The 24,989-nt window shown below is 40.2% G+C and overlaps 1 protein-coding gene across 1 annotated transcript; it reads left to right on the top strand.

Moving 5' to 3' along the window:
• Window positions 1-18,455: 18,455 nt before the first annotated feature.
• Window positions 18,456-19,724, top strand: Htr1a (5-hydroxytryptamine receptor 1A). The gene has a single exon (XM_052159281.1). It carries the CDS (start codon window positions 18,456-18,458, stop codon window positions 19,722-19,724), a length of 1,269 nt encoding a protein of 422 aa, XP_052015241.1.
• The last annotated feature ends 5,265 nt before the right edge of the window (window positions 19,725-24,989 follow it).

Genomic DNA, 24,989 nt, shown 5'->3' with positions numbered 1-24,989 from the left:
TCAGAGAGCTGAGAAACACCTTAAGAAATGTTCAACATCAGTAATCATTAGGGAAATGCAAATCAAAACAACCCTGAGATTTCACCTCACACCTGTCAGAATGGCTAAGGTCAAAAACTCAGGAGACAGCAGGTGTTGACGAGGATGTGGAGAAAGAGGAACACTCCTCCACTGCTGGTGGGATTGCAAGATGGTGCAACCACTCTGGAAAAGTCTGGCGGTTCCTCAGAAAACTGGGAATGTCACTTCCTGAGGACCCTGTTATACCACTACTGGGCCTATATCCAGAGGATTCTTCAGCATGCAATAAGGACACATGCTCCACTATGTTCATAGCAGCCCTATTTGTCGTAGCCAGAAGCTGGAAAGAACCTAGATGTCCTTCAACGGAGGAATGGATACAAAAAATGTGGTATATTTACACAATGGAGTACTATTCAGCCATTAGAAACAATGAATTCATGAAATTCTTAGACAAATGGATGGAGCTGTAGAACATCATACTAAGTGAGGTAACCCAGTCTCAAAAGATCAATCATGGTATGTACTCACTGATAAGTGGATATTAGCCTAGAAACTTTGAATACCCAGGTCATAATCCACAAATTAAATGATGTCCAAAAAAGAATGGAGAAGTGGTCCCTGGTTCTGGAAAGACTCTGTGCAAGAGTATAGGGGAATTCCAGAACAGGGAAGTGGGAAAGGGTGGATGGAAGAATAGGGGGACGGAAGAGGGCTTGTGGGACTTGTGGGGAGTGGGGACCCAGAAAAGGGGAAATCATTTGCAATGTAAATAAAAAAATAAAATAAAATAAATTAAAAAAATAAAAGCAAGAAAACAAGTGTTTGTTGGACATATATGAAGAAATAACAGTTGTGGCAGTATGTGCAGATTTGCGTAAGTTTAAGAAAAATTGAGGATGAAGAAGGGGAGGTGGAGGAGGAGAAGTAGAGGGAAAGAGAGAAAGGAAGGAAGAAAGGAAGAAAGAAAGCAAGAAAGAGAAAAGGAGGAAAGGAATAAAAGAGGAAAGGAAGGAAGAAAGGAAGAAAGAAAGAAAGAAAGGAAGAAAGAAAGAAAGAAAGAAAGAAAGGAAGAAAGAAAGAAAGAAAGAAAAAACCTCATCGAGAAGGGAGATAGTACCAGTCTCCATTCTAGCTGAAGAGCTTTAGGCAGGGAGATGGGAAGGTTAATTTTCTTTCTTTCTTTCTTTCTTTCTTTCTTTCTTTCTTTCTTTCTTTCTTTCTTTCTTTCTTTCTTTCTTTCTTTCTTTCTTTCTCTCTCTCTCTCTCTCTCTCTCTCTCTCTCTCTTCTTTCTAAAGAGAGAGACTTGAATAAATTATTAAAAGTTCTTTATTGTTTACTAACCAGAGTTAATGTAGAGAGGTGTAAAGTACTGAACTGTTTTCAAGTTTATAAATGATAATACAAACATGAAACTTAAACTCCAAGTCACTTCATGACTGGGAAAAGCTGACATTGATTTGAGCACTGAAACCCACTAATTCTGTTTTTTTTTTTAAATTAGATATATTTTTTATTTACATTTCAAATGTCCCCTTTCCTGGTCCCCTTCCCCCAAATCCCATAAGCCATGTCCCCTTCCCCAGTCAACCCTCTCCCTCTTCCCTGTCCTGGAATTCCTCTATACTATGGTATTATGTCTTTCCAGGACCTTGGGCTTCTCCTTTCTTTGGTGTCTAACAAGGCCATCCTCTGCTGCCTATGTGTCTGGAGTCATGGGTAACTCCATGTCAATTCCTGTTTCTGAAGCACAGATTTAAATATATCAGAGCATAGGAAAAAAGATTCAGAATATCAAAATATTTGTAAGTTTGATTCACCCCAGTGTCAAAGCTAATATGCAGAAAAGAAGTTAAGATTATCAATGAGCTATGGTAGATGATCAGGCTGTACTTAAATATATGCAATCAGGAAATATAATAATAAATAATTGTTTATAGGTTTTAAAAGAGAATATCCCAGTGTTGATACATGAAATTTGCTTAGTTTTGGGAGAAGAAATCAATGACTGCTATTAACTTAATGATAAAACGCAATGATACTTCTTTTCTTTGCAGATGTTAATAGTAACTTAACCCAGATGTGGGTTGCATTCATGACAGTACATTGAAACTTTGGATTCTCCTGGGAAATCAATTATATTTTAAATTATAAGTCTTTTAAGTTGGGATAGATAACGGTGTTCTATTTTATTGACAAAAATGATGGACTGGGTGTTAGCTCTATATTGTACTATATTTAGCTACAAGATGGTAATAGTTGTGCTCAATTTTTATTTGAGAGAAAAGTTTTGTTTTTTATTAGAACAGAAAAGGGGAAGTATTGTGGATGGCCCTGGTGCTGCCTGTATTTTGATGTTAATTCTGCTTTCCCAGGAGGGGTTCTCTGTAATGAATTACTTACTCTGGGTTACTTCTGGTGACCCTTCCCCCCATGAATAATGGGATCAATCACTGCACGAGGAGGCGGGACTTCTGTGTTGAACAGAGGAAGAGAGGAAGCAGGAGAGAGTTAGAGGCTTTTTGGACGTGGGTAGCAAAAGGCTAATTTTCTTTAAGCATAAATGTGTCTGCTCTAGTCGTGACTGTGCACTTATCCATACACTGCCAGCACTAAATGGATTCGATGGCTTCAAAAAATAGAGAGCACATGAAGTTGTCATGGACAGGTAGAAGAAAAAGAAAGAGAGGGAATGGGAGCTGAATTTGATTAAAACATGTTGTATGAAAGTATGAAATTCTCCAACAATAAAAATTTCCTCGCAACATTTAAAAATGCACTTGCTTTTGAAGGTGGTATTTGGTTTTTGGGGAGAGCCAGGTAGTGACTCCAGCCTTGTTCTTGCTAAGCAAGTAAACATCTCACCACTTAGCTACATTCACAGCCCTAGATATTATTAAGTGCATTATGTATTTGCTGTTATTGTAAAACATTTTTCCATTACATTTTTAATTTTTCCTGGTAGGCATGGATGGCTTTATCACTGCATATCAGGGCACAGTGATAACTCTCTTGGGAAGTCTTCCTAGTTATCATGATTGATATTTGATTTTTTAAGTTTCTGTATTGATGTCATCTCTACATTTAGTTTTTGCTTTTATTTCTCCATTTCCTTGTTTTTCTTTTTTATAGTTTGTGTTCTTTTTATTTTATGTGCATTAGTGTTTTGCCTGCATGTATATTTGTGTGAGGGTGTCATACCTTGGAGTTACAGACAGTTGTGAGCTGCCATGTGAGTGCTGGGAATTGAACCGGGGTCCTCCGGAAGAGCAGCCAAAATGTTTCATTGCTGAGCTGTCTCTCCAGCTTCTGTGTTTTTTCTTATTAGACTGCTTATTGTTTTTAGTGTAGTATTTATCTATTAATCCTCCCAAAGTTTCAATGAAAGGAACTGATTTATTCATAAGTGGGTTATTGTTATAGATTTGGCTATACTTATTTTGTGAACCAAATAAATGATTTCTATAAGTGCAATCTGAAGAATTTGTTTTACCATTGATCAGTGTTGGGTTTGATCATGAGCTTGTTTGAATTGATTAACTAAGGAAATTGTACGGTTTTCCTTCCAAAGGTGAGTATGTCAGAGGCTGGCTTAGTATTCCACAAGAAAGACTTTGGTCTGTACTTGATGAAGTGTTGGTTAATATATATTTTTGTTTTAAACTAATTATTATTATTGTCATTAAGTATGGAAAATACTTCCCTACTATCTACAAGAGGTAATTCTGAACAATAAATGAGTAAAAGAGGACTTAAATGTGAACAGAGAATTAAAAAGTGGTTCTTATTCCCTAAGGTTTTGAGTCTGAGGTACAACCACATTAGCTCTCATTAGTTCTTTGCTCTCTAGTCTAGTTTTAGGTTAAACTGTGACTGCAAAATTTAAAGGATTATGGTTGGCATACTTCATCACCACGACTTGAAACATTCAGAAAACAGATGTTTTCATTTATCAAAAATGTCCATAAAATAAGAGGTGTGATTCTAAAGGTTTAGACTCTCATACTAGAAATCTATAAATATAAAACAAAACAAAACAAACAAAAATCCCTGCTTAACTTTTTTTCTCAATAAAGAAACAATACTTTTTTTTTTCATCTGAGACACCATACCATTGAAGTCATTTAATTATTAAATTGTGGATGGGGATTCTTTTATACTGTCTGACTGGTGAAGGCATACACTCCAGAATAGCTACTTGCTGTGATGTCAAAGAAGGAATCTGACATCTTTAAGCCTCAGCCTTCTCACTTAATCAACAAAATAATGTGTCAAAAGTGCTTAGCAGTGCCTGCCATGTGACACTGGTTCAATAGGCTTTAGTCATTGTTGTTGGTATTGAAAAAAAGAGAGTATTTTTGTTAGCTCTTCAGATGGAGAAGTTTGAAATATAGTGTACTCCTGTCATAGCTACTGACCAATTTTCATTTAAAGGGAGTTAAATTTTATTTAGTACCGAGCCTTTTCTGAAGTTTGAAAAATCTTTAATAACTCCATTATGTAAGTACAAAATAAAAATGTCAGCTTGAGGTAAAGAAAGCAAGGATTTAGAATGGCTCTACTTAAAAATAAGGGAACAAATTTGAGAGCAATTTGACACTGTCCCTAGCTGTGACAAACTAGCTGTAACTGCCAAATGATGGTAAAGGCATTGAAATGATGCCCAGGGCCAGATTATTTCAGTTCAGGTAAGGACCATAACTTGGTGCTTGTGTGCTAATCAATACACCAGTGACTTTTTCTCTTAGAGGCTGCACCACAGAAAGCCAAAAAATAAAAAGACAACAAAACAAGACAACAACAAAAACAAAAGCACAAAACAAAACAAAACAAAACAGCATTACAAGGGGAAGAAAGTAGATGGACTAAGTGAATAGTTGCAGAAGAGGGACATCTAAATGTACAATTATGATTTGCTTCTTAAAAATAAGCATAATTCCTAAGCAGGTGAATCTTCTTTTCAGGAAAAAAATGGTAATGATTGAGACAGCAGTCCAGGTCACAGCTTCTGGAGTCTGGTCTGTAGGGCTGCAAGCCCTTGATATTTTGCTTATTAAGAAATGGGACTTTGGTAAGTAATGTGAATGAATGTCCCAATTTCTTCCTCTTTACAACAGGAACTAAAACATTCTATTTTGTAAAGTTGTTGGAACTTAAAAACTTCAAGGTATATGTGTTAGTTAGGGATTCTATTCCTGTGATAAAGCACCATGACCCAAAGCAACTGGAGGAGAAAAGCATTTTTTCCAGCTTACAACTCTCAGGGGTCCTAACTGAGGTTAGTCAGGGCTGGAACTCCAGAATGGCAGGAACCGGGAGGCAGGAACTGAAAGCAGAGGCTGTGGAGGAGTGCTGTCCTGTCCTTCATGGTTTGCTTAGCTTGCTTTCTTATATTATCCAGGTCCTCATGCCAAAAAATAGTACCCATCACAATAAGATGTGCCCTCTCAGAAAATTACTAGTTAAAAAATGCTTTACAGACTTGCCTACAGCCAACTCTTATGGAGAAATTATCTTGATTGAGTGTTCCTCTTTTAGAAGGAACACTGTATTATAACAGGTTGACATAGATCTAGCTAGAACTATCCATTCCTTGTCAACTTGACTCACCAATGAAAACTATTAAACAATAACCTTTCCTTTTTTATTTATCTTAAGATCTTATATCAATAATAGTATCACAATATAAAATTATATGCAAAACATTTAGGATTGTGGCAGTTACACAGGATTAACTATATGTTATTGTTCTTATTATCAGAAGGAAATGGACATGACAATTGGTTTTGGACATTGATCAGTGAGTGTTAGACCAGCTGTTTCAAGTCTTTCAGAGATGACTGGCCTAATGCAAACAGCTAGCTCATGGGGACAGTGCTTGTTCAGGGCAGCCCACATATGAAGTCTGGCTTCTAATAATAAGTAGGATTGAACTAATTGAATTGGATCCCAATTCTTCAACAGGAAATTTTACTTGAGAAACAGCCAAAAGGAAGTCATTAGACACTTAAGATCACCCCTTTGACTTAATTCTGGACTTCTAATAGAGGAAGGAGGAATCTTATGTAGACTAAGTACACAAGTAGATATTATATTATTTTATTTTGTCATCTTCCTTTAGTGTTTGATTCATTTTGCCAAGGGTAGACTACTATACAGCAAGTACGTGAAGACATACTTTGGCTCTTAGCACAATTAGAAGAAAGTTGGAAGCATCAAATTTTATTGGTTTGAATACACTGTTTCCTTTTAAAACAATCATGAAAAAAAATTAAAATTTGGGAAGTCATTATTTATACCCTTAGACTGAGCCTTTCAAATCTGAAGGGTCCAGGAAAGTTCCAATATGTAGCAACAGTCACTGAAGGCTGAAGAAACTGGTAGTACAGTTAAAAGTACAGTAAAAAAAACTTCTCAGGAGCAGAGAATAGGAAAGAATTCAGTCACAAATACACTACTTGAGTTTGCCACTGTCCCCTATACCTATATTATTCATGCTTCTTTCAAAGAGGCACACTGTCACCTTAGACAGTTTCCCTTAGAGTGTTTCAAGTCCCCATTCCAGTTTTTCCGACTTTGGAAACAGGAACACTTGCAAGTAGTCAGAAACTCTTCAAGGAACCCAGAAGGATGGATAAGGGGCCTCACCATACATACGTGCATGCATAGGTAGAAAAGTACCAACTGTTCTACAGTCCCAAGGCTGTCTCTCCTATTGAACACCAACCTACTCAATGACAAGGACTATGCTACCAGCATGTGCCCAGCACCTGGCGTAGACCCTGTACACACTGTGTTCTTTGTGAACGTTTTCTAATTGAGCAAATCTCTGGGAACTAGTTCTGTGATCTTGTCTGAAGGTATGTCAAACATAGAAAGAACTCCCTTGAATTACTCCCCTGCTTAAACCTCACTGGCTCTCCTGCTATTAGGATAAGGTTGTGCATCTCCATTCCTATTTCTCTCCTATAAATGTCAGGTTCATAACGCTTCCTCAATATTACTTCCAGAATGAACCTTACTTCTGAAGGAATACACATTTATTTTTCCCCTGCCAGTGTCAAAGAGTCCATTTGTATTTGGGAAAAACTCTTTCAACTTCCCTTTCCCTAGGATTTCTTTCATTTCTCCAAATCATTCTTCCCACTAAAGTTTTCTTCCTCTCTTTCTAATATGTGTTGTTTCTGTGGCAGATTTCATACTTATGCTATTTCTGCTGTGTTCCCAATCCCCAAAATACAACTTTTTTTAAATTATTATTTTCTATATTCTTTGTTTACATTCCAAATAATTTTCCCTTTCCTGGTTGCCCCCTCCCCATAACTCCCATAAGCCCTCTTCCTTCAGCCCATTCCTCAATCAATCCCCTTCCACTTCCATGTTCTAGCAATCCCCTACAATGCTGCATCAAGCCTTTCCAGGACCAGGTCCCTCTCCTTCCTTCTTTTTGGGAAGAATTTGATATGTGAGTTGTGTCTTGGATATTCAGAGCTTCTGGGCTAATATATACTTATCAGTGACTGCATTCCATGTGTGTTCTTTTGTGAATGAGTTACCTCACTTAGGATGGTATATTTCTAGTTCCAAACATTTGCCTAAAAATTTCATGAATTCATTGTTTTTAATTGCTGAGTAGTATTCCATTATGTAAATATACCACATTTTCTGTATCCATTCCTCCATAGAGGGGCATCTGGGTTCTCTCCAGCTTCTGGCTATTATAAATAAAGCTGCTATGAACATAGTGGAGCATGTGTCCTTATTACCTGCTGGGGAGTCCTCTGGGTATATGCCCAGGAGTGGTATAGCAGGGTCCTCTGGAAGTGTTGTGTCCCGTTTTGTGAGGAACCACCAGACTGATTTCCAGAGTGGTTGTACCATCTTGCAATCCCACCAGCAGTGGAGGAATGTTCAACATCATTAGTCATTAGGGAAATAGAAATCAAAACAACCCTGAGATTTCACCTCACACCAGTCAGAATGGCTAAGATTAAAAACTCAGGAGACAGCAGGTGTTGGTGAGGATGTGGAGAAAGAGGAACACTCCTCCGAAAACACAACTTGTAGAAAGTCCCAAAGAATATGACTTACTCATTCCTATGGCTCAGCAGAGCTGAACATATTGTAGTAGACATATACATGTCACAATTAACATTTTTGTACCTCCTGTGATATTAGCTTGCATAAGGCAGAGGTTTAAACTCACTCCAACTAACCTCTTGTCATTCTGCTTTCTACCCCAAGTTCCTTGAGTAAGTTAAGACTCTGGAAAGACCACAGTATAGGAGCCAGGGTGTGGGGAGGAGGCAGGGTTTCCTGAAGAGGCAGGAGTAGTTTCCTTAACCTGAGTGTATATCAGAGAGTAGGGCGGGGATGTTAGAAACACAGAAGTGAACAGGCAAAGGCTCAGTGAGTGGGTGTTCTCAAATCTTGCCTCTTTCTTCCCCACTTTAGAGAGCTGATTTAGAGAGCAGGGGGCAGTTTGATGCATCTGTAAGGGTTCCCTGAGGACCAAGTCCCATGTTTAAAATAGTATCCTCATGAACATGCTTTTATATTAACTGAATTTTACTTCTTTTCTTTTTCTGTGCCTTTGTCTCTGTTCTTTTGGGGTGGCATTCCATTGACCACTAATTGTACCAAATTATTTGACTTAGATCCTTCTTTTAAGATATATATGAAAGTATAGAAGATCATTCTGGAATGAAAGAATAAGATGAATCAACAAGAAAGCATCATCCAATGACTCATGACATTGAATTCTGTTACTTTGTGCTGATACAAATAGGTAAAATGCAGACTGAAAATCAACAGTCCATTTTCTGATTAGTCATATCACTAGCTTTGCGCCCACGAACCTACAGCTTCACTGAGGGCCGAGTGCGTGCTGAACTTGCCACATCTTGCATTTCCTAAACTTGAAGCATTCCATTTCAGATAAAGATGCTAGAACTGAGGTTCTGAGCTGTGGCCATATTAACCCTTCACCCATAAGTATTACATTTTCCACCGCTTATTTAGAAGAGCACACATCGGAGAAGAAGAGGCTTATCACATCAGAGTTCCAAGAGAGCAGCTGGATGGAGAGTTCCTCTCCAGCACGTTCACAGAGAATGTGCTTGTGTTGACAGCTGGCCCTTGCCTGTACTCCAATTTGGATTTGGACTTCTTGCCTGGATGCTTTTCTATTGGGGGACCCCAGTTCTCCAGCTCTCTTTAGACATCAATTGTGAGCTCTTTTCTCTAAATTACTTCTCCCTTCATCTAGAGCAGTGGTTCTTAACCACTTACTAATGCTGCAACACTTGAACATAGTTACTTATATTGTGTTGACCCCCAAACACATTATTTTAATTGCCATTTCATAAAGGCATTCTTGCTTCTGTTATGACTTTTAATGTAAGTATCTGATATACAGGATATCTGATATATAACCACTGTAGTGAAAAGGTCATTCAACCCACGAAGGGGTCTCCACGCACAGGCTAAGAACCACTGATCCAGAGGGACTCTACTGTGAACTTTAAACTTTGCCTCTGAACTTAGATTTTGTTAAATATTTTTCTTTTCCCTTAAGAAATCACCAAAGGGGCTTTGAGTTTATATAACAATCAAGATAGAGAATGTAGTTAGATATTACAGGAAAATGGCATGGTTCTGTTTGTTTGCAAGTTCCGTCTCTACAGGAAGGTGGTATACACCATCAGCATCATATAGAGGGCTTGTTAAACAGACAGATCCCTGGGTTACTTCAACAGAGTCACTGGTCTGGAGTCTGCATTTTCAACATGTTTTTGTAGATGATTTGATGCATACCCTAGTATATAATCTATTTTAATTTTTCTGTTCTTGTGATCTTTCTGTAAGATCTTGTCTTTCTCAACTAACAATTGGAGAGAACTTGCTAGAGTGTCTATTTCTGTATAGCTTTTGAGCAAAGGCAGAACCAAAGCCGATTTGTTTTGCAGTCTTTCTTATTAAATCCAATGTTAAGGAGGTAATTACTAATTTTCTTTCCTGGTTAGTGATGATATAGACTTTCTCATTGGTGGAATATTCTGGTCCAGTTTGATGAATATTTTTCCTCTGTGTAGAGAAAGACTTCTGATCCAGGAGCAGAGGGGCATCCTGCCTATGGTTAGGAGCCAACTATATAATAATGACTAACCTGGATCAGCTACTCTTAGCTATTTCCCTGAAGAGATTAAAACCTTTAGGGAAAGGTCTGGTGTGGGTAGTCTGGTAAGTATATATGAAGAAATGAATGAATTAATATATGAAGAATTAGGAATGAATTATTGAATACAAATTTTAACTTCAAAGTGTTTCTGTTTCTTTAGACATTTTCCACTATGGCTGACCCATTTGCTTTGGAATCTAGATAAGAAAAGTAGATGCCTTGAATTTATCAACATAATATGAAACCCCCTTGTATGGTCTAGGAAAAAAGTCTTTAATTTTCTTTTATTTGAATAAGTTTGCATTATAAGAGCCCCACAATATTTACTGTAAAAGGCTACATGAGGAATATTGAGGAGTTCCCAAGCAGTTAATTGAGGAATTAAACAGGATCCTGGGGGAGGAGAAGCTACTAAGAGTGATGTAGGTATCCCTCAATGGATCTTTCCAAGGATTTGGGATTTCTAACAGAATTCTGATTTTGTCCTTTCTCTCTGCTCAATCCCAGTTGAACATTTTCTGCTCATTAGCTGATGGTCTTTAATGAATCAGCAGCAGCTGCTGTTAAAGTCAAGCTTTAGTATGTGGGACATAGTTTTTCAGATTGTGAATTCTGTCTCCAATGTATTCAACCATTTAAGAAGAAAACAAGCAACAGATCTGTTCCCCTTATGTGTCCATTTGTTTATTTTAAAATTGAAGAGATCCAAGCTGTTGTGAGGACTGAATATCATAGAGCACAGGAAGGACCTAACAGGGTGCCTGGACTCCACCATGCAGTGTCTCATTGCTGTTTCATTATACAAATCATGACTAAAAGCCAAAGTATTTAATAATAAATCCTGGCACTTGACTCCATTTCTTTCTGCTAAAGACAGAGTAGTTGGCTCTAAAGTCCAAATGACAAGATGCAACGGCACAGTGGCAGTCATTTTATTCCCCTGGAGTATTAACAAGTTTAAGATGTGAAAAACTAGCCAAAGCAGAGATCTAATCTGTTTGAAAGCAACTCTAACTTTAACATTCCTTGAAGAAAAGGGGTTATATGATTATATTGGACAGTAAAATGATATTAATGGCTTATTTAGTGGCAATCAGACACTCTAGTACAGTCATTTTCCCTTTACTCTGGAATGATGAACATGGGTGCCCCTGGGAATTATTGTTTTTTCTTGATTTCCCATTATGTGGTTGACTGGCTATAAGTGATTTCTATTCCCAATAAACATATTAAAAGATGTTGCTAATACTCAAAAATGGTAGCTGATCACTTTTAGTCTTCAAGGTGGCTTATTAAAAATAATTTAGAAAATAAATACCAAAAAGAGGCCACAGATTTGAAAGAGAGTAAAGAGGGATATATAGACTTGGAGAAAGGAAAGAGAAGGAAGAAGTTCCCTAATTATGTTATAATCTCAAAAATAAAAAATTAAAACAAGAGACTGTTATCCAAAATATACAAATAATATCAAAAACTTATCAACAAAGTAAAAATATTTTTAAAAGAACTTTGAGGTCTGTGAATAGGTCTTAGTTTCTTTTCCTGTTGTAAGGATACAATTCTCTGACAAAAAAGGATTTCATTTGTCATGCCTGAAAAGCTTACATGGACACCCCAACACCAGGCAAACACCAGGATTCACATGGATCAGGAGCCTATGACCCCCTCAGTCTAGCCATGCCTCAAGTGCCACATGAACAGTACCATCACATTCTTCTGCCAGCCTGGGTTGGAGCCTGCTCTACCTTGATCAGCTGAGTCAGACTCTGGATGCTGGTCCCAAGGGAAAACACTTTTCTAAGCAGTTGCTTTTAAAGGAGGAGTACCCCTGAAGTTGGCTGTTCAGGTTTTCTCTTTTCACATAAATTCACATTTTAACACATAGGAGCCTTTGATAGGTGGACCCTTCTCTTTAAGACAATGTTTTTTGTTGTCCCTGTGTAGAATGTCAGGTTTCTCTTCAAAGGCATGGATCTTAACAGTTACATGTTTTGTTGTTGGTACTCCCCTTGTCCAAATGTGTAATCTTGCTTACAGACCTATCTTCCCCAAAACAAATTTTTCCATTGTCTTTAAATTTAATTTCACTCAAGTTCTCAGGATATCGAAGAATGAAGCCAGGTTCTGGGCAAAAACATTACATGAATGGCTCTTTCCAGTTCCTGATAGAATATTTCTTCCACTCTAAAACCTCATGAACAGATATCCCCAGAGTCCACATTTCTAACTTTCCCTTCTTCCAAGCATCCACCAGGATGGCCCCTTAAGCTCTGTTTTCTTTTTTTTATTAATATTATTAGATATAGTCTTTATTTACATTTCAAATGATTTCCTCTTTTCTGGTTCACCCCTCCCCAAAAGTCCCATAAACCCTCTCCCCTCCCTCTGTTCCCCAATCAATGCCCTTCTGCTTCCCAGTACTGGTATCCCCCTACACTGCTACATCGAGCCTTTCCAGGACCAGGGGCCTCTCCTTCCTTCTTCTTGGGCATCATTTAATATGTGAATTGTGTCTTGGGCATCTCAAGATTCTGGGCTAATATCCACTTATCAGTGAGTGCAAACCATGAGTGTTCTTCTGTGATTGGGTTACCTCACTCCTTGAGATTTCACCTCACACCAGTCAGAATGGCTAAGATCAAAAACATATCATTTGATGGTCCATGGTTGCACTTGTTTGATTATTTAGAAAACAAGGAGGCCTTGTTTTGTGCTTCACCACAAGAAGTGCATAAGGGGAAGAGAACAGTGAAGAAGTGACATTTCTAGAGGAAGATGGGTGGTGAGGATTAAACACATGAGTCTATGCTCAGTCTTAATTTACTCTTTTGGTTTACTTGAATTTCTTGTAAATTTTGAGTAATAAGAAAATCTTAATTCTCAAATTATCCAAACAAAATTTTCTACCTAAACCTCATTTTCCTAGTGATTTTCAGTCAAAATTTATGGTTTTGGAGTAATTAATTGTCTTACAACTTTGTTATTTAAGAACCAGAAAGCATTCAGTTTAGAATAGTATTTTAGCTTCAGATAGTCTATCCCAGTGCCAAGGAACTAACCATTGATTTCTTTGCAAAGAGGAACTTTAGAAACCACCTAAGTCAGGTTTTAATTAGTTTTCATACAGTGTCTTCCCTCCTTGGAAAAGCTTTCCTGGAATTGGGGGTGATGGCTAGGCAATTACTGATGAACCCTGACTTCAGCAATGACCATGGCAAAGCTTCTCCTTAAAGCCTTTTCGTCTTATACCTCTGCTCAAAGAACTACATTAAAATGCTGGATTTGTACAAAGTTTCTGTAAGGCAAAGGACACCATCAAGAGGACAAATCGGCAACCAACACATTGGGAAAAGATCTTCACCAATCCTACATCAGATAGAGAGCTAATATCCAATATATATAAAGAACTCAAGAAGTTAGACTCCAGAAAACCAAACAACCCTATTAAAAAATGGGATACAGAGTTAAACAAAGAATTCTTACCTGAAGAACTTCGGATGGCGGAGAAGCATCTTAAAAAATGCTCAACTTCATTAGTCATTAGGGAAATGCAAATCAAAACAACCCTGAGATTTCATCTTACACCAGTCAGAATGGCTAAGATTAAAAATTCAGGAGACAGCAGGTGTTGGAGAGGGTGTGGAGAAAGAGGAACACTCCTCCACTGCTGGTGGGGTTGCAAATTGGTACAACCACTCTGGAAAGCAATCTGGCGGTTCCTCCGAAAACTGGGCACCTCACTTCCAGAAGATCCTGCTATACCACTCCTGGGCATATACCCAGAGGATTCCTCACCATGTAATAAGGATACATGCTCTACTATGTTCATAGCAGCCCTATTTATAATTGCCAGATGCTGGAAAGAACCCAGGTATCCCTCAACAGAAGAGTGGATGCAAAAAATGTGGTATATCTACACAATGGAGTACTATTCAGCCATTAGAAACAATGAATTCATGAAATTCTTAGGCAAATGGATGGAGCTAGAGAACATCATACTAAGTGAGGTAACCCAGACTCAAAAGGTGAATCATGGTATGCACTCACTAATAAGTGGATATTAACCTAGAAAACTGGAATACCCAAAACATAATCCACACATCAAATGAGATACAAGAAGAAAGGAGGAGTGGCCCCTGGTTCTGGAAAGACTCAGTGAAGCAGTATTCGACAAAACCAGAACAGGGAAGTAGGAAGGGGTGGGAGGGAGGACAGGGGAAGAGAAGGGGGCTTATGGGACTTTCGGGGAGTGGGGGGCTAGAAAAGGGGAAATCATTTGAAATGTAAATAAATTATATCGAATAAAAAAATTAAAAAAAAATTAAAAAAAAAAAGAAAATGAGAAGAACATGAATAAGTTTGGGCTAAGGTCTAGTGACTACTGGGATCTGAATCCCTGGGGAAAAAAAGAACTGTAGAAAAAAAAAGGAAAAAAAAAAGTGCTGGATTTGGAGCAAATTTCCTGTGTAAATGTTAAACAATACTTATCTCTCATAAAATATCTCAGAGAATTTCCCCATGATGGATGACATATTGCACACAAATCTATAACCTGACAAGTTCTGGCTTGATTCTAGTAAATTCAAGCTAGAAATAAAAGCAGAGTGATTGATATCTTTGTCTGGAAATCATATCAGTAACAACCATTAGAAAGCAAGATTTTCCCCTATGTTTACTTCAGAAGTCTTGAAGAATGAGCTTAAGTCTGGCTGGAAAATTTTTGCACTATTTAATCAGTCCTATCTACTACATCACTTCAAACTGAATGATGGTGGTGGTGGTGGTGGTGGTGGTGGTGGTGGTGGTGGTGGTGGTGGTGATTTTATGACATTAAAATGTACAGTCTCAATACATATCCCTGCTTGGTCTTTAACTCAACAGGCTTGCTTAGAACTCTCAGAGATATGCCTGCCTCTAGCTCCAGAAGGAAAATGCTGAGATAATATTTGTGGCCACCATACCTGTCAATCTTCTGTATTTCTTAAGTGTTAAACATAAAAGAGTTGGTGAAGTGTGAGTATGAAGAAATTTAATACTAGTATGCTTTTATTATGTGTCACAGTACTATAAGTATAATAAAAACAAATAATCACAACATTATCAGGTACCTGAAAGCTGTGGAACCGTGGTACTGCATGCCCTGTCTTTCTAGCAACCAGAAATCCAGAAAAGCATCTACAAATCTACATTTTAAGAAAGCAAATGTTTGATATATCAGGTAAATCAATGTAAGGATGAATATGAGCTCCTTGGGAGTATCCTAAACATGAATTTAAGATGGTACAATTGGCCATGTCACACTCTATCATATTAAGATATAAAATCAAATCCCAGACTTTATAAACAGAAACTCCAGATTCAAAACCTTTTAATTTTATTGACAAGAAAAAAATAAGTTTGTTAGGTATTAAATCAATTGGGATCCAGTACACAAAGGACAATTGCTGACTGACATGTTTCCTGATCCATGACTTATACATTTATATATGCTATGTACATATTTGCATTTTGAATATAAACTTTTTTTTTTTTTTTTACTTTGTAGTCTTAGCTACATTCTTAAAGTTTTATCCTTGGAAATTTTAGACATTAAGTGTCCACTATAATCTCTTCAGTTGCTACTGTATTTTAATAAACATTTTAACTATGCTTTGTGAGAGGTTTTAGCAGAATATTTTACATGCACACATGCCTTTAAAAACATTTCTCAAAGTCTGTCTTGCTTTACAGACTGCTTCTTTCAGTGTTATGAATTGTCGTGTATGACAGCTTCAGCGTTCTCCTACCCTGAAATGATGGAGAACTGTGCTCACGTCAATCCATCTTTAGGTACACAGCCCTATATTGTATATGTCTGCCAAACTGGACTTTCTTTGATGCTTTAGTGATTACTTGTTTCTTTGGTTTTAAGATTTCAAAACTATGACATTCAAAGCTCAAACTTGAACACAATTCAAGACCATTATACACAAATAAGACAATTGCAATTTGTACTGAGTCCTTGCCTGTTTTCTAGAATTGGCTGCTCTGAGAACTGCATTATGACTTCTTCATTTCAAGTATGTAAGCGGAATCTCTAAGTAGATCTTTTCGTGTGCTGTTTTTATTCTGATTAATTAGAAGTGCCATTCTTTGTGTTCAATTGGGATTGATTTTTTTCAAAAAGGCAGCTTAAAGCAAACTCCTCGATATCTCTAATTTTCAGTATAAAGTCATTTCTTTATGGAAAAGGCAATACTGCCACCCTCCTCTAATGAAACATGTGAGTTCTATAGCACAAGCTGCACCACAACATAAATAGCTGAAAGTTTTGTCTGCCATTTTTTCTATAGAATTTGAGTGATAGATGACGTAACTTCAAAGGGAGCTATCCCATACACCAGGCTTGGTAGAAAAACCCAAGAGAAAGAAAAGAAATAGTTGAAGAAAAAAATTTATAGCGATGTTTTGTGGAGTTTATTTATTTCGTAATATTCTAGCCTTCCTAATGCTGTGATTCTTTAGCACTGTTGTGGTGCACCCCCAGCCATGAAATTATTTTTTGTTGCTCCTTCATGAGTGTAATTTTGCTACTGCAAATATTTTTAGAGGTTCACCGATTGGGTTGAGAATAGGCATTTTAGAGTCTTTGGCTTTCCTTAATTTTTTTAAGACAAACATTTCTTGATGGCGCTCTGAAGCACTTGCCGGAAGGTGGCGGCATAAGCAAGCCATTATTGCAGAGCTGTCCCGGGTGCTGAACCCAATTTCAGAGAGACTCGCAGTTGCTGGAGACAAGGGATGCCACCAAGTTCCCTTGAGATCTGCAGACTCTAGCGGGAGAGGCATAAGTCCAAAGTCCGTGGACAAAGAAGGCCAATATTAACAATACACAGACAAACATTTCTTTCCGTGAACTTATTTGCTGCAAATCTATGGGAGGTGTTAATATCATTGACATTAAGAGAGTAGTGGTGACTGAAGTGTGTGTGTGTGTGTGTGTGTGTGTGTGTGTGAGTGTGTGTGTGTGTGTTTAAAATACATACCTACTTGAAGTTTTAATGTTTTCTTTGAGATTCGACTCTTTTCAGCTCCTGTCCTTTAACCGTCTTTTATAATTTGTCCCCTGCCCCCGCCCAATCCACAAGGGTAATATGAAAAGGTCAAAGGCACCAGTGCCCCAGGAAAGGTTAATACATTAAATGAACCTTTTTTTTTTTTAAAAGAAGTTAAGACCCACACTGTCTACCTGATAATTTAGAGGGCAGAATTTAGAAGGTGGGCTGCCCAGCTTCCCACCCTTCAGGGTCTCTGAAGGTTTTTTCCTTGTCCCTACAGCAACATTGTGAACCTGGCCCTATTTAAGAAGCTGGCAATAATAAAGAGAATGCGCGGTGGGGGAAATATATCTTTCTTTCTTTTCATTTCTTTTCCCTTTCCACCCCCCTCCCCTTTTTAATTTCCCTCTGTTTTGCTAGTTAGGAGGCGGAGTTTAATCTGTTAAAACATTGGTCTGACTAGCGGATCGGAGTAGATATATGAAGTGACTTCTGAGTGTGGTGTAGACTGTAAAGACGCCTGGCTACAGGGAGAGGAGGGCGGGGACCCAGAAGAAGGAGGCACTCGGGACTGGGGAAGTGTTGGATGGTGGCGGGGGTTAGCGTGGGAGGAAGGGAGCCTAGCTGTCTGAGCGAGACACAGGACTAAAGAAAGAGAGGTGAGAAGGAAAGGGGAACTGGAAGGGAAGGCCAGTGGGAGGAAGCCGGGAGAAGGAGGCTGGAAAAAGAAAAGCAGACTGGAGAAGGCTGGAGAGAAGGAGAGAGGGAACTAGGAGATGAGGGTCACAGAGTGACCCGGGAGGGTTTCTGGAATCCAGAGACTTCTGAGATTGTTTGTTACTCGGGAGAGTCTGGCTCCCCGCAGCCAGTTGGATCAGTAGGAGAGCGACAAAGTGAAATGGACAACGTGAGACAGATATTGCAGCCATCTCTCCAGCACCCAGAGATTTGGAAGCTGCTTTCAGCCCAACTACAGTTTCCTAGCTGGAGCCTCTGTGTGCTCAGGACCCGCGGAAGCCAAGCAAGAGAGCGCCGGTGAGTGCTCCTCTCAGATGCCTTCGCCAGGGCAAGTAAGAACTTCCCGCTCCAGTCTCTGGATCCCCTCCCTCTGAAACTCCCCAGAAAAGAAGGAAGACCCTAGGGGAGGGGCGAGGGAGATCCCCTTGCAGTTCTTTTCCCCCTCCCTTCCCCCACCCCATCGGGAGTGCAGGCAGGCATGGATGTGTTTAGTCTTGGCCAGGGCAACAACACCACAACGTCCCAGGAGCCCTTTGGGACTGGCGGCAACGTTACTGGCATCTCCGACGTGACCTTCAGCTACCAAGTGGTCACCTCTCTGTTGCTGGGTACGCTCATTTTCTGCGCGGTGCTCGGTAATGCCTGCGTGGTTGCTGCCATCGCCCTGGAGCGCTCCCTCCAGAATGTGGCCAACTATCTCATCGGCTCCTTGGCGGTCACCGATCTCATGGTGTCAGTGCTGGTGCTGCCCATGGCTGCTCTGTACCAGGTGCTCAACAAGTGGACCCTGGGCCAGGTCACCTGCGACCTGTTTATCGCCCTGGATGTGCTGTGCTGCACCTCGTCCATCCTGCACCTGTGCGCCATCGCGCTAGACAGGTACTGGGCGATCACCGACCCCATAGACTACGTTAACAAGAGGACGCCCCGGCGCGCCGCTGCGCTGATCTCGCTCACTTGGCTCATTGGCTTTCTCATCTCCATCCCGCCCATGCTGGGCTGGCGCACCCCGGAAGACCGCTCGAACCCCGACGCGTGCACCATCAGCAAGGACCATGGCTACACCATCTACTCCACTTTCGGCGCTTTCTATATCCCGCTGCTGCTCATGCTGGTTCTCTACGGGCGCATCTTCAGAGCCGCGCGCTTCCGAATCCGCAAGACCGTCAAGAAGGTGGAAAAGAAGGGAGCAGGCACCAGCTTCGGAACATCGTCGGCCCCGCCCCCCAAGAAGAGCCTGAATGGACAGCCAGGTAGTGGGGACTGCAGGCGCAGTGCTGAGAATAGGGCGGTGGGGACTCCGTGCGCTAATGGGGCGGTGAGACAGGGTGACGACGACGCCACCCTGGAGGTGATCGAGGTGCACCGAGTGGGCAACTCCAAAGGGCACCTTCCTCTGCCCAGCGAGTCAGGAGCTACCTCCTATGCCTCCGCCTGTTTGGAGAGAAAAAATGAGCGCAATGCCGAGGCAAAGCGCAAGATGGCCTTGGCCCGTGAGAGGAAGACAGTGAAGACTCTGGGCATCATCATGGGCACCTTCATCCTCTGCTGGCTGCCCTTTTTCATTGTGGCCCTAGTCCTGCCTTTCTGTGAGAGCAGTTGCCACATGCCTGAGTTGTTGGGTGCCATAATTAACTGGCTAGGCTATTCCAACTCTCTGCTCAATCCAGTTATTTATGCTTATTTCAACAAAGACTTCCAAAACGCTTTTAAGAAGATCATCAAGTGCAAGTTCTGCCGCCGATGATGATGATGATGATGATGATGACGTTGATGATGATGATGATGATGATAGTGGTGGTGGTGGTGGTGGTGGTAATAGTGGTGGTGATGGAGAAGGAAGAAGAGGAGGAGGAAGAGTGTAGGGCTTACAGGACCCTTCCCTTCACTCAGTAGCCCTGCCCCGGAAGCAACACCTAAGATAACTTGCTTTTCCTAGAACTCGCAGCTTCTTAGCCCGTGGCTTTCAGATCTTGTTCTCTCTCTATCTCATTTCAAGGGGACAGTGCTTTTTGCAGAAATCCTAGAGAACCCTCAGCATCTGTGTGAAAAGTTATTGGCTCGGCCTTTGGCCCTAGGATCAGTTTTTATTGTTGCAATAACTTCCTCCCTATTCGAAGTCCCAATTCTTCACGATGGAAGTTTAAACCTCGGTGATCCAAGGCAGAAAACCCAAACAGAAAATATAAACTGTATGGACATCTGCCACGCCCACTAGAACTGCCACCCTCTGCCCTACTTTTGGAACTTCAAGACTGTTCTGACTCTCCCTCCCTCTTGCTCTAGAAACACCTTTTCCCTTTGGGTGTCAATCTACACTGTTAATTCTGGTCTCCATGCACTCATCGCTGGTGTGCAAATGCAGTTGGAACTACTTTGGGTTATGGTGCACGCTGGAATTTTTTGCATTGCTCAATAGCAAAAGATCCCTTTCCCCCGTGCACAACACCAAGTTTCAGTAATTTTTTTTTTTTTTTTAACTCAAAATCAAGTGGCAAAGGTGTCTGTTGGAGTGGACTTCTAAGTATGAGGCCCGGCCCATGAGGAAGAGGCAGGAAGGCCTGCGGATGTTTTCCTGTCCTGGTGTTAGCACTCACCAAAGAAATTGACAATCAGAATATTTGGAAAGAAGAGGTTTATTCCTATAGTTTGTTGTCCTTTCAGTAAGTTCTGGCAAGGCCATGTGTGGACTGCAGAAGGCGCCCACTGCTGGCCAGGAAGGGCGCGCTGAGGATGCTGAGTTGCCCGGGGATGGCTCGCCCCACCCTCATTTTCCTGTCTAGCAGCCAGGCAGCTTGCCTCCTTGAGTTTGCAGCATGCAGGTTCCTTCACCTCACCTCTCACAGCATCCAGGAGCTAGTAGAGAAGTTTGAATTTGTGCAAGAGGGTGGAGACTTAGAAACTTCTAAGGAAGTGTGGGTGTGGGGTGCGTAGAGGAGGCAAAGAGTGAAAAAGCTCCTAAGTGCTTCCAACTCCTGCCGCGCGTCCGGGGAGGGGGGGGGAAGGACCTAAAGGGAAAATTTTAAGCATAGGATGCAAATTTTCTCAATCAATCCCTTCCCCCTTTTGATTGAGGAATAACTTTGTTTAGCATATCCTAACAATGCCCGGATTTATTCTGTGGGACATTGTGTGCTCACACAGAATTAGCAGAAGTCTGGGCTCTCAGAGCCAAGGGTCTCAGCACCTTATCATTACCTACCTAGGATCTTGATGTTAGAGACATACCTAAAGGAGAGAGCTATCTCTGTGGAGTCTCAGACTCTAGAGGATTAATTCGTTCCAGCCAACAGCCCCAGAATTCTGAGAGTAAAACCAGTTTTGTGCCCTCTCGATTTTTAGAGCGTTCCCCTCCCCCAGACATTCTTTCCCTGAAGTTATTTTTGCTGCCCCACCCCCACCCCAGACAAGAAAATTATTTTGGTGCTTCGTTTGAATGTACATTTCTAGCCATGTGAGAGGGCATCAAGAGTTTTGCGTTGTATCTGAACTTCGAATTTTCTGTTGAATAATGGTTTCCTTTTCAAGTAATTATACGGAGATCTTTCACTCCCCCCATTCCCTTCAGTTGTATCTTTCTAATGTCTGCACCTGCTGTTTTGAACACCCGTGCTGCATCTTTTTATTGCCAAAGTTGCCAGTGAGATTTCCCCCTTGTGTTTATAAACAGGGCGAAAGGACTGCCCTGTCACTTGAAGCCATTGTTTTATTTGTTAAACTGAACAAAGAGTGGATTTGCTTTCTTTTGCTTTACTCTGGGAAAGAGTATTATATTCCATTGCAACAGAGCCATTTCAGAATGTACGCCTGTTGGGGTGTCTACACCTGAGAGGTTGACAGGGACTTTGTGGAGAAGATACACTGAGTTGGGCTTCTCTAATACAAATAGTACTTGTTTGTAAATTTAACTTGATTGCTTGCTTTACTTATTATTCATTCATTCATTCATTCATTCATTCATTTATTGTTCATGAACATGAAGTAGAACTATATGGCCAAATAATTTTCTTCTGTATGTTTTACTATTTTTAGAACAGATGTTTATTTGAAATAAATCAATCCCTAAATTTCAGATGTTACATTGGAAACCAAGACTTCTAACTTTTAATTCTTTTGTATTTTTGTATTTCCATTAGGAATGTTTGACTATGATGGGGGAGGGTCATTGCTCCTGCTATTTTGAGAAAGAGACTTTAAACAGGACTGGAAAGGGGGCGCCCAACTGGAATATAATTGCCAAGTAATAGAGCAATCAGAGAAATAATTGCAACATGTCGCACAGCTCTAAAGAACCCCTGATGCTTGTTTTATTTTAAAATACTTGTATTACGATAAAATATTAATGCATCAAAATTGGCCTTCACTTTTCCTTGTGATAATAAAGGACTTTAATAATAGCAATGCTGTAATAAACTAAGACCAGTAACCTATATGTACCTTTATTTAGTCAGACTCTCCATTTGTGCCAGTTGTATTAATACAAAAATAAAGGCGAAAAATGGGACTGATCTCACAATTCAGGTTAGGGAATTGTTTTTTTGTTTTTTGGGTTTTGGGTTTTTTTTTTTAATTTTTTTTTATTTTTTTGCTTTCTTTTTTGACCCAATTTTGTCTAAGTATGTAGCCCTTGCTGGCCTGGAACTTTCTATGTAAACCAAGCAGGCCTTTCTATAATGTCTTTTTTTATTTTAGGCACATTGATGTCTTGCTTACATGTGTATATCTGTGTGAGGATGTTGAAATTGTGAGCTGCCATGTGGGAGCTGGGAATTGAACCCAGGTCCTCTGGAAGTGCAATCAGTGCTTTTAACCTCTGAATTATCTATCCATTGCTCCCCTTAACCCCCTCCCCCACACCTCAAACTGGCTCTGAAGAGCTCTCCTTACTCTGTTCCAGTGTGCTGAGATTAAAGGCATGGGCAACCATACCCTGCTCAGGTACAGGGATTTAACAGTTAAGAGAAATGACAAATGATTTCTCTTTCACCCTTTCCTTCTCTCCTCCCTCCCTCCCTTTCTTTCTTTCCTCTCTCCTTCCTTTTTCCCTCCCCCTCCCTTCTTCCTTCCTTTCTTCCCTCCCCTTCCATCCCTCTTTCCCTCCTTCCCTCCCTCCAGGTCTCCTTCCCTTCCTTCCTTCTTCCTTTACTATTGTTTCCTTCCTTTCTTTCTTAAATTTTAGTCTATAAATAATATTTTATTTCATGGGTTTGACATAAAACCATGCATTTTACATGACTGGCTCCTTCAATAAGTTTTTGGTTTCTGTATCAGAAACTTGGCCAGCACAGGAGAATGAACAAGAAGGAAATCAGTGAAGCTTTCTGCTTTCAGAGCAGCTGTTTCCTCTGTCCTTTACAATATCCAGAGGACAGGAACCACTGGTTTCCAAAGGAGCTGCTCATTGTTATGGGGTTGTTGCTTAAAGCAAAAAATGAAGGGACATTTTCTTTTCTCACTGGGTCTCATTGATAGTGGGTTTCCAGGAGTAATATTTAACTTTGAATCTGCAGGTGCTTCTTTTTCTCCCTTCTTGAATCATCAGAATATTTCTTGTTTCTATGGTATCTGTTAATCTTAAGATTTTCTGGTGTCAGAATGATAGCTGCAGTTAAATCTCAGTTAACCTCAAGGGTAAACAAGTTGGGGCTCCTCTGACTGCAGCAGAAAAACCCTCAGACGGTTCATGCGGCCTGTACCAGGATGGAGATTATGTTATATGATATATGATGATAAATGATATATGATATGATGTGTGTGTGTATGTGTGTGTGTATGTGTGTGTGTGTGTGTGTGTGTGTGTGTGTGTCAGAGGACTTAAAACATGAGAACATTTTGGAGGGTTGTTTTTTTTCAAATGTTTCTCGAGACAGGGTTTCTCTATATAGCCCTGGCTGTCCTGGAACTTGTTCTGTAGACCAGGCTTCAAATTCGCAGAGATCTGCATGTCTCTGGGATTAAAGGAGTGCACCACCACTGCCAAGATTTGTTTGGAGTTTCTTATCCAAAAATTTTACATCAATGTGTAAAGTGCCACATTGTGCTTCCTTGTCTTTGGACATGGAGGAGCCTGCTTCTCTGCCCTGGTTCTCTCTTCTGTCTTTCCTTTTCCATAGAGACAACAGGTTTCTGTTTCTATGGGCCTTCTCCTTTACAGGAAAAGCTATATAGATCAGTTCTACAGCTCAAAGACAATATTGTTACTAGTCACTTCCAGAGTGACTAGAAAAGCCCAGAGACCCACTGACAGTGCTCACATATCAGCCCCTGTTTGATAATATAAGATTACAAAACAGTACAAGCTATTTTTGTAATGAAGAAAAAGTCAGCCTGGTTGACAATGTATAAATAAGCTGCTATGACTAAATTCCACTTGGGGTGGGGGTGGGGGATGAAAGTGCCCACTAAACAAGGTGAACCAAAGAAGTTTGTCCTTATTCAGAGGACAAAGGTCATCGTGGGATGGGCTGACTGGGAAGAATTCTTAGAAATGCCTATCCAGGATGGAGTTCTGGGTAGATGGGAGTTAGGATGAACTGCAAGGTGTCCTTTAAGAGGTGACAGACTGGAGCCTGATCCCTGTTTCCTAGTGAGCAGGTACTTGGGATGACATCTTTTAATGGGTTGTTTGACCTTGATTAGCTCCCATGGTGGTTTATGCACAGGATGGTCTTTGATAATGAGACAGAAAAATCTTCACATCCTGCAATCTGTTGGGCTCATGAAGAGAGAGGAAGAGGATAAATCTGAAGTCAAAAAAGTAAAATGGAGGCTGGTAAGATAGGAGGGAAATGTTGTAATCCAAGAAAGGGCAGAAAAGGTGACAAGGTCGGAGCATGACAAAATAATTTACACTTATAAAATGGTTTTAATTATCTAATTCAGTTAATTAATCAATTAAAATTTGTCAAGTGTTTTTTTCCTCCACATATAACATGCCATTTAAATCCTTTTAGAAATGGCTAACAGGTCATTTTAGAACCAGAGAAGTGTTTTCAGTTGGTGGTTCTGGAAG

Source organism: Apodemus sylvaticus, chromosome 16 (genome assembly GCF_947179515.1).
Source record: "Apodemus sylvaticus chromosome 16, mApoSyl1.1, whole genome shotgun sequence".
NCBI lineage: Eukaryota > Metazoa > Chordata > Mammalia > Rodentia > Muridae > Apodemus > Apodemus sylvaticus.
The sequence above is the reverse complement of the archived record's forward strand: the minus strand, read 5'-3'. Positions and strand labels throughout refer to the sequence as shown.

Bases quoted from the DNA above. Each gene is read 5' to 3' on its own strand.
- Htr1a (XM_052159281.1), top strand. From the start codon at position 18,456: ATGGATGTGTTTAGTCTTGGCCAGGGCAACAACACCACAACGTCCCAG.